The sequence below is a fragment of the Mugil cephalus genome, chromosome 3 (genome assembly GCF_022458985.1).
Source record: "Mugil cephalus isolate CIBA_MC_2020 chromosome 3, CIBA_Mcephalus_1.1, whole genome shotgun sequence".
Taxonomy (NCBI): Eukaryota; Metazoa; Chordata; class Actinopteri; order Mugiliformes; family Mugilidae; genus Mugil; species Mugil cephalus.
In genome coordinates, this window is record NC_061772.1 from 30849626 (window position 1) to 30864392 (window position 14767).

Genomic DNA, 14767 nt, shown 5'->3' on the forward strand with positions numbered 1-14767 from the left:
AGTGTCTCAGTGTCTCAATGTCTCTGTGTCTCAGTGTCTCAATGTCTCAGTGTCTCAGTGTCTCTGTGTCTCAGTGTCTCAGTGTCTCAGTGTCTCAGTGTCTCTGTGTCTCTGTGTCTCAATGTCTCAATGTCTCAGTGTCTCAATGTCTCAATGTCTCAGTGTCTCTGTGTCTCAGTGTCTCAGTGTCTCAGTGTCTCAGTGTCTCTGTGTACACAAGTGTTAACAAGGCTGGGATCATCCTTCCATCCTCTCTTCCTTCCTTCCTCCCTTCCTTCCTCTCTTCCTTCCTCCCTTCCTTCCTTCCTTACTTCCATCCATCCTTCCTTCCTTCCTTCCTTCCTTCCTCCCTTCGTTCCTTCCTTCCTTCCTCTCATCCTCCCTCCCTCCCTCCCTCCCTTCCTTCCTCTCTTCCTCCCTCTCTTCCTCCCTCCCTTCCTTCCATCCTCCCTCCCTCCCTCCCTCCCTCCCTTCCTTCCTGTCTTCCGTCTATTCGTTTGATCACAGGTTTTCAGGACATTTCTCTCTCTTCCTCCCTTCCTCCCTTCCTTCCTTCCTCTCTTCCTCCCTTCCTTCCTTCCTTCCTCCCTTCCGTCCTTCCTTCCTTCCTCCCTCCCTTCCTCCCTCCCTCCATCCCTTCCTTCCTTCCTTCCTCTCTTCCTTCCTTCCTTCCCCTCCCTCCCTTCCTTCCTCTCTTCCTCCCTCTCTTCCTCCCTCCCTTCCTTCCATCCTCCCTCCCTCCCTCCCTCCCTCCCTTCCTTCCTGTCTTACCGTTAATCAGCTGATCATCAGGGTTTTCAGAGACAGTTCTTTTCTGTTTCTCGGTTCCAGACTTTGATCCAGACTCGTTCTGTTCTCGCTTCCTTTCATCCTCCTCGTTAATGCTAATGGCTGCTTCGCTTATTAACCAGGACAGTTAGTTCAATTAGAGCCGGAGGAAACCGAGCGCAGGACAAAACGCGGCAGCTTAAACATGAACGCTGGAAATACTGTAAAATGTTTCTCACTCTGATGAAACTTATAAAGTCACAGATTTAACACAGGAGAAGAAGAAGCTGCTCGTTAACTCATGCTAATTAGCAATAATCACAAAGATAAAACCTCGAGCACATTCATTTATCATCAGACTCTGCGTTTTAGTAGTGGAACAAAGTTTAGTTAATGTAAAGAATATTAACTCCTGAAGCTACAGCTGCAAAATCTTCCTTAACTCGTTTCTCTCATCGTCACATTTTACCACTGAGCTCGTTACACTTTATATTATACTTTAAATTTACACATGAAACTCCCAGGACCCAGAACCAAGGCTACATGCTACATAGCAATGCTAAGCTAACAGCCACCAAGGCTACATGCTACATAGCAATGCTAGTTATTCACCACTTTGCCTGGCTGCACTGTTTACTATCTGTAGTAGCACCATTAGTCCACTAGGGGGAAGCACAGAGCTGAACATCATCGTCCTGGAGCAGAAACAGACACAAAGTTTAACAGGAAGAACCTGGACTTTAATGAATATTCACCCTCTTATTTTCATGTGTTCCTCTTTTTAAATATATTTCTGTGTTTCACCACGTGTTTTTAGTTGTGTAGTATTTGTGTATATTGTGTCCACAGTTTGTCCCAGTGGACGTTACGGTAAATCCTGCGCTGAGTCCTGCTCCTGCACCAACAACTCCAGCTGTGACACCATCGACGGCTCCTGCCAGTGTTTCCCTGGATGGATCGGACACGACTGCTCCGAGCGTGAGGCTGCGCACACGCAACGCAACGCAACACAACGCAACGCAGCACAACACTACACAACACAATGCAACACTACACAACTCAACGCAACGCAACGCAACGCAATGCAACACAACACAGGAATACACAACACAACACAACACTACACTACACAACACAGCACAACACTACACAACACTGCACAGCACAACACAGGAATACACAACACTACACAACACAACGCAACGCAACGCAACACAACGCAACAATACACAGCACAACAATACACAACTCAACACAACACTACACAACACTACACTACACAGCACAACACAGCCACTGATACACAACAATACACAACACAACGCAACGCAACACAACGCAACGCAACGCAACGCAACGCAACACAACACAACACAACACTACACTACACTACACTACACTACACAACACAACACAACACAACACAACACTACACAACACTACACTACACAACACAGCACAACACAGCACAGGACAACGCAGCACAATGCAACACAACGCAACACAGGAATACACAGCACAACACAACACAACAATACACAACGCAGCACAACGCAACACAGCACAACGCAACACTACACAACTCAGGAAGACACAACAATACACTACACTAAACAGCAATACACAACACAACACAACAATACACAGCACAACAATACACAACGCAGCACAACGCGACACTACACAACACAACACAACACAGCACAGGACAACGAAACACTACACAACACAACACAACGCAACACAGCACAACACAGCACAACGCAACACTACACAACACAGCACAACACAGCACAACACAACACAACACAACGCAGCACAACGCAACAAAACACAGCACAACACAACACTACACAACACAACACAACACAGCACAACACAGGAATACACAACAATACACAACAATACACAACAATACACTACACAACACAGCACAACACAACACTACACGACACAGCACAACACAGGAATACACAACAATACACTACACAACACAGCACAACACAGGAATACACAACAATACACAACAATACAATACACAACACTGCACAACACAGCACAACACAAAACAGGAATACACAACAATACACAACACAGACCAACACAACACAGCACTGCACAGGAAGACACAACAATACACAACAATACACTACACAGCACAACACTACACAACACAACACAACACAGGAATACACAACAATACACAACACAGCACAACACAACACAACACAGCACAACACAATGCAACGCAACACAACACAACACTACACAGGAATACACAACAATACACTACACAGTACAACACAACACAACACAACACAACACAACACAACACTAAACTACATCACATGGGTCAAAGTAAATGTTTTTATTCCCTCGTGGATGAGTTCAGAGGTAAAAGCTGAGAGGTCTCTGACATTAATTCATTGATTCATTAATTAATTAATCACCATGGTTACGCTGAGAGGTCTCTGACATTAATTCATTGATTCATTAATTAATTAATCACCATGGTTACGCTGAGAGGTCTCTGACATTAATTCATTGATTCATTAATTAATTAATCACCATGGTTACGCTGAGAGGTCTCTGACATTAATTGATTAATTAATTAATTAATCGCCATGGTTACGCTGAGAGCTGCTCCGTGTGTCTGATGTCGCCATGGTTCCGCTGATGAAGACACACACCTTCCTGTTGTACCTGCTTCAGGTCAGAGGAACTTTCAGGATTTACCTGAATCCCATAAAAGGCTCCGCCCACCGGCCAATCAGCTGCTCAGGAAAGAGTCACATGACCTTTCATTGAAGACCTGACTGAGATCGGAGCCTTAAATCTGAACTAACTGAGCCACTGATGTGTAGTTTACACATGTGTGTAATCTCCGTCCTTGTCTCACGGCGTCTCTTCGATGTGTTGGACTTTTCACGTCTGAGGACAATCAGACACGTTGGAACTCGTCCTCACGATTCACAGAAACACAAACCTGGTTCAGACTCTGAGCTGGAACCAGCGACTCCAGGATTCAGGCCTCAGGTGTTGTTGTTGTTGTTGTGTTGTTGTGTTGACATGTGTTGTTGTTGTTGTTGTTGTGTTGTTGTGTTGACATGTGTTGTTGTGTTGTTGTCGTGTTGTCCAGCCTGTCCTCAGGGCTCCTGGGGACCAGACTGCATCCACACATGTAACTGTCACAATGGAGCCGAGTGCAGCGCCACCTATGGACAATGTGACTGCAGCCCTGGATGGACGGGACTGTACTGCACCCAGCGTACGGCAGGACAATGTCCCTCTGTCCCTCTGTCTGTCCCTCTGTCTGTCCCTCTGTCCCTCTATCTGTCCCTCTGTCCCCCGTCTGTCCCTCTGTCTGTCCCCCTGTCCCTCTATCTGTCCCTCTATCTGTCCCTCTGTCTGTCTCTCAGCCTGTCCCCATGTCCCTTTGTCTGTCTCTCTGCCTGTCCCTCTGTCTGTCCCTCTCTCTCTCTGTGTCCTCAGGCCGTCCCTCTCTCTATGTGTCCTCAGGCTGTCTCTGTGTGTCCTTAGGCTGTCCCTCTCTCTGTGTGTCCTCAGGCTTTCCCTCTGTGTCCTCAGTCTGTCCTCTCTGTCCTCAGGCTGTCTCTGTGTGTCCTCAGTCTGTCCTCTCTGTCCTGAGGCTGTCCCTCTGTCTCTGTCCTCAGTCTGTCCTCTCTGTCCTCAGGCTGCCCCTCTCTGTCCTCAGGCTGCCCTGTCTCTGTCCTCAGGCTGTCTCTGTGTGTCTTGAGTCTGTCCTCTCTGTCCTCAGTCTGTCCCTCTGTCTCTGTCCTCAGGCTGTCCCTCTCTCTGTCCTCAGTCTGTCCCTGTCTCTGTCCTCAGGCTGTCCCTCTCTCTGTCCTCAGGCTGTCCCTGTCTCTGTCCTCAGGCTGTCCCTCTGTCCTCAGGCTGTCCCTGTCTCTGTCCTCAGGCTGTCTCTGTGTGTCCTCAGTCTGTCTCTCTCTGTCCTCAGGCTGTCCCTGTCTCTGTCTCTGTCCTCAGGCTGTCCCTCTGTCTCTGTCCTCAGGCTGTCCTCTCTGTGTCCTCAGGCTGTCCCTCTCTCTGTGTCCTCAGTCTGTCCCTGTCTCTGTCCTCAGGCTGTCCCTGTCTCTGTCCTCAGGCTGTCCCTCTCTCTGTGTCCTCAGTCTGTCCCTGTCTCTGTCCTCAGGCTGTCCCTGTCTCTGTCCTCAGGCTGTCCCTCTGTCCTCAGTCTGTCCCTGTCTCTGTCCTCAGGCTGTCCCTGTCTATGTCCTCAGGCTGTCCCTCTGGGTTCTTCGGGTCCCGCTGTGCTGAGGTGTGTCGCTGTCAGAACGGAGCCGACTGTGACCACGTTGGGGGACGTTGCTCGTGCAGGACGGGCTTCATTGGACAGAGCTGTGAACTCAGTGAGTGTCTCCAGGTCTGTGGTAGCGCTGCAGGTATCAGTGTCCTCCTGGTGGACGTTAACGTGGACGTGTCCCCTGACAGAGTGTCCTCCGGGGACGTTTGGCTACGGCTGCCAGCAGCTGTGTGAGTGTCTGAACAACGCGACATGTGACTACGTGACGGGAACCTGCTACTGCAGCGCGGGATACAAGGGCATCCGCTGCGACCAGGGTAACACAACGCTACACAACACAACACTACACAACACAACACACAACACAACACAACATGATACAAGGGCATCCGCTGCGACCAGGGTAACACAACGCTACACAACACAACACTACACAACACAACACACAACACAACACAACATGATACAAGGGCATCCGCTGCGACCAGGGTAACACAACGCTACACAACACAACACAACACAACACAACACAACATGATACAAGGGCATCCGCTGCGACCAGGGTAACACAACACAACAAAACACAACATACAACACAACACAACACAACACAACACAACATGATACAAGGGGATCCGCTGTGACCAGGGTAACACAACGCTACACAACACAACACAACACAACATGATACAACACAACATGATACAAGGCATCGCACACCAGGACACAACGTACACAACACAACACTACACAACACAACACAAACGACTACACATGATACAGGCAACGCTCGACAAGCGTAACACAAGCTACACACTGACACAAGCTACACACACACACAACACAACTGTACAAGGCATCCCGACAGGGTACACAACAGCTACACAACACAACACTACACAACACAACACACAACACAACATGATACAAGGGCATCCGCTGCGACCAGGGTAACACAACGCTACACAACACAACACAACACTACACAACACAACACAACACAACACAACATGATACAAGGGCATCCGCTGCGACCAGGGTAACACAACGCTACACAACACAACACAACACAACACAACACAACACAACATACAACACAACATACAACACAACACAACATGATACAAGGGCATCCGCTGCGACCAGGGTAACACAACGCTACACAACACAACACAACACAACACTACACAACACAACACAACAAGATACAACACAACATACAACACAACACAACATGATACAAGGGCATCCGCTGCGGACCACTACACAACACAACACAACACAACACAACACAACGCTACACAACACAACACAACACAACAATACAACACCGCAACCAGGGTAACAACACAACACAACATAACAAGGCATCCACAACACAGAACAAACACACAACACTACCAACAACACACAACACAAACATACAAACAACACAACACAACACAACACAACACAACAAGCAACCTACACAACACAACACAACATACAAAACACAACAACTACAACAACAACACAACATGATACAAGGGCATCCGCTGCGACCAGGGTAAACACAACACTACACAACACAACATACACAACACAACACACAACACAACACAACATGATACAAGGGCATACACAATGACCAGTAACACAACTACACAACACAACAACAACACAACACTACACAACAACAAACACAACACAATCAAAAACAACATGATACAAGGATCGCTGGACCAGGGTAACACAATACAAACAACACAACACAACACAACACAACACAACACAACATGATACAAGGGCATCCGCTGTGACCAGGGTAACACAACACAACACAACACAACATACAACACAACACAACACAACACTACACAACATGATACAAGGGCATCCGCTGTGACCAGGGTAACACAACACAACGCTACACAACACAACACTACACTACACAACACACAACACAACATGATACAAGGGCATCCGCTGTGACCAGGGTAACACAACGCTACACAACACAACACAACACACACAAGCTACCAAACAACACAACACAACATGAAACCAAGTCATCCCTGCGACCAGGGTAACACAACAACACAACAAACAACACAACACTAACATACACAACACAAACACAACATGATACAAGGGATCCGCTGTGACCAGGGTGTAACACAAACCACAACAACACAACACAACAACACACAACATACATACAACACATCACATCGAGTACAACTACACAACACAACACAACATACAACACAACAAGATACAAGGGGATCCGCTGTGACCAGGGTAACACAATGCTACACAACACTAACACAAACAAAACAACAACATACACAACACAACACAACACAACATGATACAAGGGCATCCGCTGTGACCAGGGTAACACAACGCTACACAACACGACACAACACAACACTACACAACACTACACTACACAATACAACGCTACACAACACAACGCTACACAACACAACACAACATGATACAACACAACACAACACAACACAACATGATACAAGGGGATCCGCTGTGACCAGGGTAACACAATTCAACGCAACACAACACAACACAACATGATACAACACAACATGATACAAGGGCATCCGCTGTGACCAGGGTAACACAACACAACACAACATACAACACAACACAATACAACACAACACAACATGATACAACACAACACAACACAACACAACACAACATGATACAAGGGGATCCGCTGCGACCAGGGTAACACACACACACACACACACAGACACACACAGCGTACCTGGTGTGTAACCATGGTAACCCCCCCCAGCGGCCCTGGTGATGGAGGAGCTGAACCCCTACACTAAGATCAGTCCGGCCGTGGCGTCTGACCGTCAGTCGGCCGGCGCCGTCCTGGGCGTCGTCTTCCTGCTGCTGCTCATCCTGCTCATGCTGGGCCTGGTGGTCTGGTTCCGGTTCCGGTACCGGCAGAGGGACAAGGGCCACCACCCGGTCCAGGTCCCCGTCCCCAGCGTCACCTACACCCCGGCTCTGAACATCACCACAGACTACTCCCTCTCAGGTGAGACTCCTCCCACTTCCAGCTCCATCAGCACCTGACTGACGCCTGACAACAGCCAGAACATTATGACCAGGGGAAGGTTAGAGAGGGAGGAGGAGGAGGAGGAGGAGGAGGAGAGGACGGGGGGGGGGGGGGGGGGGGGGGGAGGAGGGGAGGGAGGAGAGGGAGGAGGAGGAGAAGGAAGGAAGCGAAGGAGGAGAAGGAAGAGGAGGAGGAAGAGGATGGAGGAGGAGGAGGAAGGAATGAGGGGGAGGAGGAGAGGGAGGGAAGGGGAGGAGGAAGGAGGGGGAGGAGAAGGAGGACAGGGAGGGGGAGGAGGAGGAGGAGGGAGGGGGAGGAGAAGGAGGAGAGGGGGGGAAGGAGGAGGGGGAGGAGAGGGAGGAGGAGGAGGAGGAGGAGAGGGCGGGGGGGGAGGAAGGAGGAGGGGGAGGAGAGGGAGGAGGAGGAGAAGGAAGGAATGAGGGGGAGGAGGAGGAGGACAGGGAGGGGGAGGAGGAGAAGGAGGGAGGGGGAGGAGGAGGAGGAGGAAGGAAGGGGAGGAGGAGGAGAAAGGAATGAGGGGGAGGAGGAGGAGGACAGGGAGGGGGAGGAGGAGAGGAGGAGGGGAGGGAGGAGGGGGAGGAAGGAAGGAAGGGAGGGGGAGGAGGAGGACAGAGGGGGAGGAGGAGGGGAGGGAGGAGGGAGGGAGGAGGAGGAGGGGAGGAAGGAAGGAGGAGGAGGATGGAGGAGGAAGGAAGGAGGAGGAGGAGAGAGAGGAGGAGAGAGGAGGAGGAGGGGGAGGAGGAGAAAGAGGGATAAGAAGTGGAAGAGCAAGTTGAGGAGGAGGTGGGGGGGAGCAGGAAGAGAAAGAGGAAGAACAGGAGGAGGAGGAATAAGTCTCCAATGAAGGAGGAGAACCATGTTCAGGGTCCTGGACCCGTGTGGTTCTGGTTCTGGTTCTGGTTCTGGTTCTGGTTCTGGTTCTGAGTCAGACCAGTCCGGGGGTCTGTGCTGAACTCTGACCTCTGATGGAAGCTGAGACCTGCACCAGGAGACCAGGAGGAAGGAGGAAGGAGGACGTGGTTCTGCCGTAGCGCTGTCCCGGGCCGGTTCTGTTCTGCTCCTGCCGGGCCGGGTGGTTGTAATGTTGTGGCTGATGAGTGTGTGTGCGTGTTGTGTAGCAGGGCTGCAGCCTTCAGGCCTCATCTCCTCTGCAGAGTCTCCCAGTAACATCTCTATAGGACGGTGCTTCTCCAACCGCAGCTACCGGAGCCTGGGCCCCTGCACCTCCTCCGCCTCCTCCGCCTCCTCCGCCTGCGCCCCCCACACCAGGACCACCAGGAGGAGCTGCACCAAGGTAGGACCCGGCTCCGTCCCCCGTCCCCCGTCCCACAGCTCCGTCCCACAGCTCCAGGTTTACACTTGCCTGCTCCATTCATCTCCATCCAGGTTTAACGTCTCTGAATAGATTAAAACGTTTAATGGACACATATATGTGGTTTAAGGTTTAATGTGGATCAGAGGTTTTATGGTGATGTGATTATTCCTCTGTAGTGGTGAAACAGTCTGGATGTGACGTCTTTTTATTTAAAGAAACAAACTGAGACTCACATAAAAGTAAAGACTCATAAAAACAAATGAGATTAAATTAAAGTAAAATAAAAATGAGCAGTTTGATCAACAATGTACAGAACTAGCATCATGAAAATATACAAACGTAGTTGGTAAAACTGTTTCCAAGGTGATGTGGATGTTTGGTCAGTTGCATAACAACAGTGGTGTGGGTCATGTCTCATGATGTGTCCTTATGGGCTGAGGGACGGATGTGAGTCCACACAGAGTGTGTCCACCTGTAGAGTCTGAGGACAGACGCAGACGTACTGTCGCCATGAACCAGGTCCCATCACGTCCACACAGTCCGTCCGTCCTGCTGCTGAAGACCTCACGTTCCCCATGAGGACAGACGGACAGGAACCTCCTCCACCTCCTCCACCTCCTCCACCTCCTCCACCTCCAGCCTGGCACCAAAGCTCCTGAGGTTTAGCAGGAGTCTCAGGCCTCACTCCGGGCAGCTCAGGGGACATGGACAGCGCTAGCAGCGCTAGCAGCGCTAGCAGCTAATAGCAGGAACACACACCGAACTCCACAACCAACGACCAACAACACAAAAACAAAACTAAATAACAACAGCACAAAAAGACAAAAGCTACTGAAAACTGTTTGATTGGTTCAAGAAAAAACAACAGCAAACAGAAAGTACGGGACACGCTAACTATTTACATCCAGGTTTAAATGGACACCAAGGAAAACGTGTTTTAACGTGTTTTAACGTGTTATAACGTGTTTTAACATGTTTTAACGTGTTTTAACCTGTTTTAACGTGTTTTAATGTGTTTTAACCTGTTTAAACGTGTTTTAACATGTTTTAACGTGTTATAACGTGTTTTAACATGTTTTAACGTGTTTTAACGTGTGAGCGGATCAGGAGGTCAACGTTTGATTCTTTATTTGTTTTCGTTTCCAGGTGAAGTCGACGAAGCGTTTCAGGAACAGTGCTCCTGCTGAGTGGAGCGCATACTGCAACCTCAGTGATCTGGGTCAGTCCTTCATCCTCATCCTCATCCTCATCCTTCATCCTCATCCTCATCCTCATCCTCATCCTCATCCTCACATTCATCCTCATCCTCACATTCATCCTCATCTTCACATTCATCCTCATCTTCATCCTCATCCTCATCCTCACATTGATCCTCATCCTCATCCTCATCCTCACATTCATCCTCATCCTCATCCTCGCATCCATCCTCATCCCCATCCTCATCTTTCATCCTCATCCTCATCCTCGCATTCATCCTCATCTTCATATTCATCCTCAACCTTCATCCTCATATTTCATCCTCATCCTCATCCTCATATTTCATCCTCATCCTCGTCTTCACCCTCATCCTCATCCTCACATTCATCCTCATATTCATCCTCTACGCATGTGTATTTCAGTGTTTTAGTTCATCCCAAGTCCCGCCCACTAACATAGAGGGGGTGGAGCTTAAGACCTGTACTGCAGCCTCCAGCCACCTGGAAGTCCACTACCAGCTTTAACCGCCTGAGACCCTCCGTCCTCATATGGGGACGTTAAGTTTTAGGTTTTATTGCAGCTTTTTCTGCTTCATTTAACCCATTAATGTGTTTATGAGCCACAAACTGAACAGATTTTATCAATAGCAACGAGCTACGACTTCGCTAATTAGCAAGTACTCGTTTGAGGACGGTGGGACTTTGTTCACACTTCTGCCTTTGCTGTGCCGTGATCAGGTTAAAATGACTTTATTTTGACATAAATAATGAAATAATGTCTGGTTTTCATACGTCTCCTCCCTGATCCCAGATAAATACAAACAATAAATGAAATAAACAGGTCAAACTGTCTGATTCGTTGTGACTGTGACTGGTTTCCTGTGCAGGTGTTTACTGCATCGACCGGAGGTTCAGCCACCACCTGGAGCCTCGCTACAGAGGTACAGAGGGAGGCGGGGCCAGACTCCTCGGCCAATGAGAGCTCAGCTCAGCCTCTAGTGTCCTCTTATTGTTTTAGACCCGTCCTCCACCCACCCCTCCTCCTGGACCCCGTCTGGTTCCTCACTGATGTTTCTCCTCATGACGAGTTCAGACCAGAAACATTTAAATCAGAAAACTCTCTCCTTCTTTTTCCTTCCTTTATTCCTCTTCCTCCTTTTCTCCTCTCATTCATTACTTCCCCATTTTCTCACTATTCCTCCTTTTATCCTTTCCTTCCTTCCTCCCTCCCTCCTCCCTCTCTTCTCTCTGTTTCTGGTCTGGACTCTGGTCAGGATGAACTGATCAGCTGACCTCTGACCTGTGATCAGCTGACCTGTGACCTCTGACCTCTTCCTGTTGAACTGACTCATGTGTTTGTGTCTCTGCAGGTCGACTCCTCCTCCTTGTGTTTTCCTTCTCTCTGAGGGAGCTCCTCCTCCTCCTCCTCCTCCTCTTGCTCCTCCTCATAGTCCTGCTCCTCTTGCTTTGACTCCCATCACGCCCCAGATCTCCCCCAGGAGGAGATCCCTCCTTCACAATAACTGAATGATTTTATTTTTGTCTCTGAACGTTTTTTAACCTGATGATTTGATGTTTAACATGAATGTTTGGTCTTGTATCTGTTCTGTGTTCTCTGAACGTTAATGACGGATTCTCCTCCTCCTCCTCCTCCTCCTCCTCCTCCTCCTCGTGCAGACTACATGAAGGGCTCCCTGTCCAGTACCTGCTCCCTGAGCAGTGAGAACCCCTACGCCACCATCAACGACCCCCCCGCCCTCTGCAAACACTCGGAGAGCAGCTACGTGGAGATGAAGTCACCGGTTCACCGTGATCACGTGACCCACTGCTGCTCCTCCTCCATCATCGTCACCTCCTCCTCCACCTCCTCCTCCACCGCGCCCGCCAAGAACGTCTATGACATGGGTACGGTCCCGGTTTAGAAGACGAGGAGGAGAAAGAAAGAAAGACTGTTCATCGCTGCATTTAGCTTTAGCTTTAGCATTAAAACATCACATGATCAGCTCACAGCTGGATTTCATTAAGATTAAACTCACCTGTAGGCTCCTGCTTTCCTCCCTTCCTCCCTTCCTTCCTCCCTTCTTTCTCTGGTGGAGCCCCTAGTGGGCGTTAGAGGAACTACAGCTTTCATTAATTCCACATTTATCATCTCAAACATTTAGTTTTAGTTTGTTCATTCTCTGTTAGATAATAATTTAATGAGTCGTCTGGTGTCGTCCTCCAGAGCCGACCATCAGCATCGTCTACCCCCACAACCAGAACCAGAACCAGAACCACAACCACAACCAGAACCAGAACCCGAACCCGTACGACCTGCCCAGGAACAGCCACATCCCAGCGCACTACGACCTGCTGCCCCTCCGGCCCAGCCCGTCCCACAGCCACGGCAGCCCCACCAGCTCGCTGCTTTAGACCCTGGACCCGGACCTGGACCTGGACCCGGAGCTGGACCCGGAGCTGGACCCGGACCCGGACCTGGTCTACTGGGTCCAGTTCGCCCAGAACCAGGGCTGTGTCTGTGATGGGGGAGAGCAGGTGGAGCAGGAACTACTATTTATGAATTAATTTATTTTTATCTCTGTAAATTCCTCATCAACACAGAACTCAAAGAAAAGAACTCACAGAGACGGGACATGGAAAAAAGAGGTTCCTGATAAATGTGAGTCAAAGGCCGACGCCCACTTCTCTCCTGGAAAGACCTTAAACACGGGGTCACGGGGTCACGGTGTCACAGCATCACAGCATCACGGCATCACGGCGTCGGGTCTGGACACAAACCTCCGGCCTCTCTGAGCTGTGCAGCTACAGCTCCGGTATTTTTACACACGGTTTCTTATTTCCCGTCCACATGTTCGAAAGATCCACTGGGCTCCGTCTTCTCTCTTTTTCTATGTCCAGTAGATGAAGTGACCTGTGTCAGTGGTTCTTATTGTTGTTATGTTGTGGCTCAGTTCTCGTGCATGACAAAGGTTATTCCAGCTCCTAGTAGTTAGCCAGCGTACGTCTTTGTTTAGCTCTTTGTTTTTAGCTGCTTCGCACTCAGATGGAAAACTGGCGACTGTGTCAACATTCACACGTTCCTCAGACCTGGTTCTGTGGATCCACCGGATCAGAACCAAGAACAGCAGCAGCGCCACCGTGTGGTAGGTAGAGATCCATCAGAGACAGCAGCTGATACAATATTCTACTGACCACATGGTGGCGCTGCTGCTGATTCACACAGACTGAGATCAGATCTGTCTGGACTCGTTTTAGTGAATTAACTCCAACAGGAAATTAATGACTTAAAAATCATTGAGATCTGAATCAAACTTTTATAAATGTCAGAATCCAGTTATTTTATCTCTGGTTTCCGAGGCAGATTAATCAGAAGTATTTATTATTATTTAATGAGTCTACATGTGTGATTTTGGTGAATAGCAATAACAGGACATGTTGACAATCAGATGAACCAGTTTCCTTCATGTTTCTGCTTCTGTCGTCGTCACTCGAGCTGATTGTTGCTTTTTGTTTAAAGTCCTGAACTAATAAACTTATGATCAGAGTCTAAGTCTCACATGAAGAACTTTAATATTTAGTGCCTTCCTTCCTTCCTTCCTTCCTTGCTGAGTGGCTGCGTTCCATTTAGATCCTATATCCTGACTGAATTGAGCTCGGCCGCCGTTAATGGTTCAGCTTCAAACTCTTTAAGTGAAGATGCTGCTGTTCTTTGAGCTTTTAGCTTCGATCTGAATCCTTTATTAAAATGGTTCGAAACATCCTGAAAGCAGACGAAGAGAAACCAGTAAACACAGGAAGGAAGGAAGGAAGGAAGGAAGGAAGGAAGGAAGGAAGGAAGGAAGGAAGGAAGGAAGGACGCTCACAGCTGATACTAGAAACTCTTCATTCATATGTGATATTGGCTCGTTTTACTCTAATATTTCTGTTCCATGTTTCTTTCTTTCTTTCTGTTGATGTTTTGATTCATTTTTATGAAGAAATTAACACAAAGAATAAAAATGTTTCGTTCTAATGTAAAAACCCTCTCGTTTCCGTGTGAATGAACCAGATCATCTGCAGCCATTTGACCCAGTTTCCACCTCCAACATATTCAGATCATCCATCGACAT

General features: G+C 48.7%; 1 protein-coding gene across 4 annotated transcripts in view; it reads left to right on the plus strand.

Annotated features, from left to right (window-relative positions):
- LOC125005222 (multiple epidermal growth factor-like domains protein 11) overlaps positions 1-14678 on the plus strand; it is a 76527-nt gene extending 61849 nt beyond the window's left edge. The window contains exons 16-25 of one of the 4 annotated variants that reach the window (XM_047580390.1): positions 1618-1746; positions 3908-4036; positions 5031-5159; positions 5242-5370; positions 7854-8105; positions 9266-9441; positions 10609-10681; positions 11546-11599; positions 12336-12563; positions 12883-14678. In XM_047580390.1, coding sequence (XP_047436346.1) covers positions 1618-1746; positions 3908-4036; positions 5031-5159; positions 5242-5370; positions 7854-8105; positions 9266-9441; positions 10609-10681; positions 11546-11599; positions 12336-12563; positions 12883-13070 — 1487 coding nt within the window. In that variant the 3' untranslated portion in view covers positions 13071-14678. The remainder of the gene's footprint in view (positions 1-1617; positions 1747-3907; positions 4037-5030; positions 5160-5241; positions 5371-7853; positions 8106-9265; positions 9442-10608; positions 10682-11545; positions 11600-12335; positions 12564-12882) is intronic. The other 3 variants (XM_047580391.1, XM_047580393.1, XM_047580394.1) reach the window with 3 other exon arrangements.
- The last annotated feature ends 89 nt before the right edge of the window (positions 14679-14767 follow it).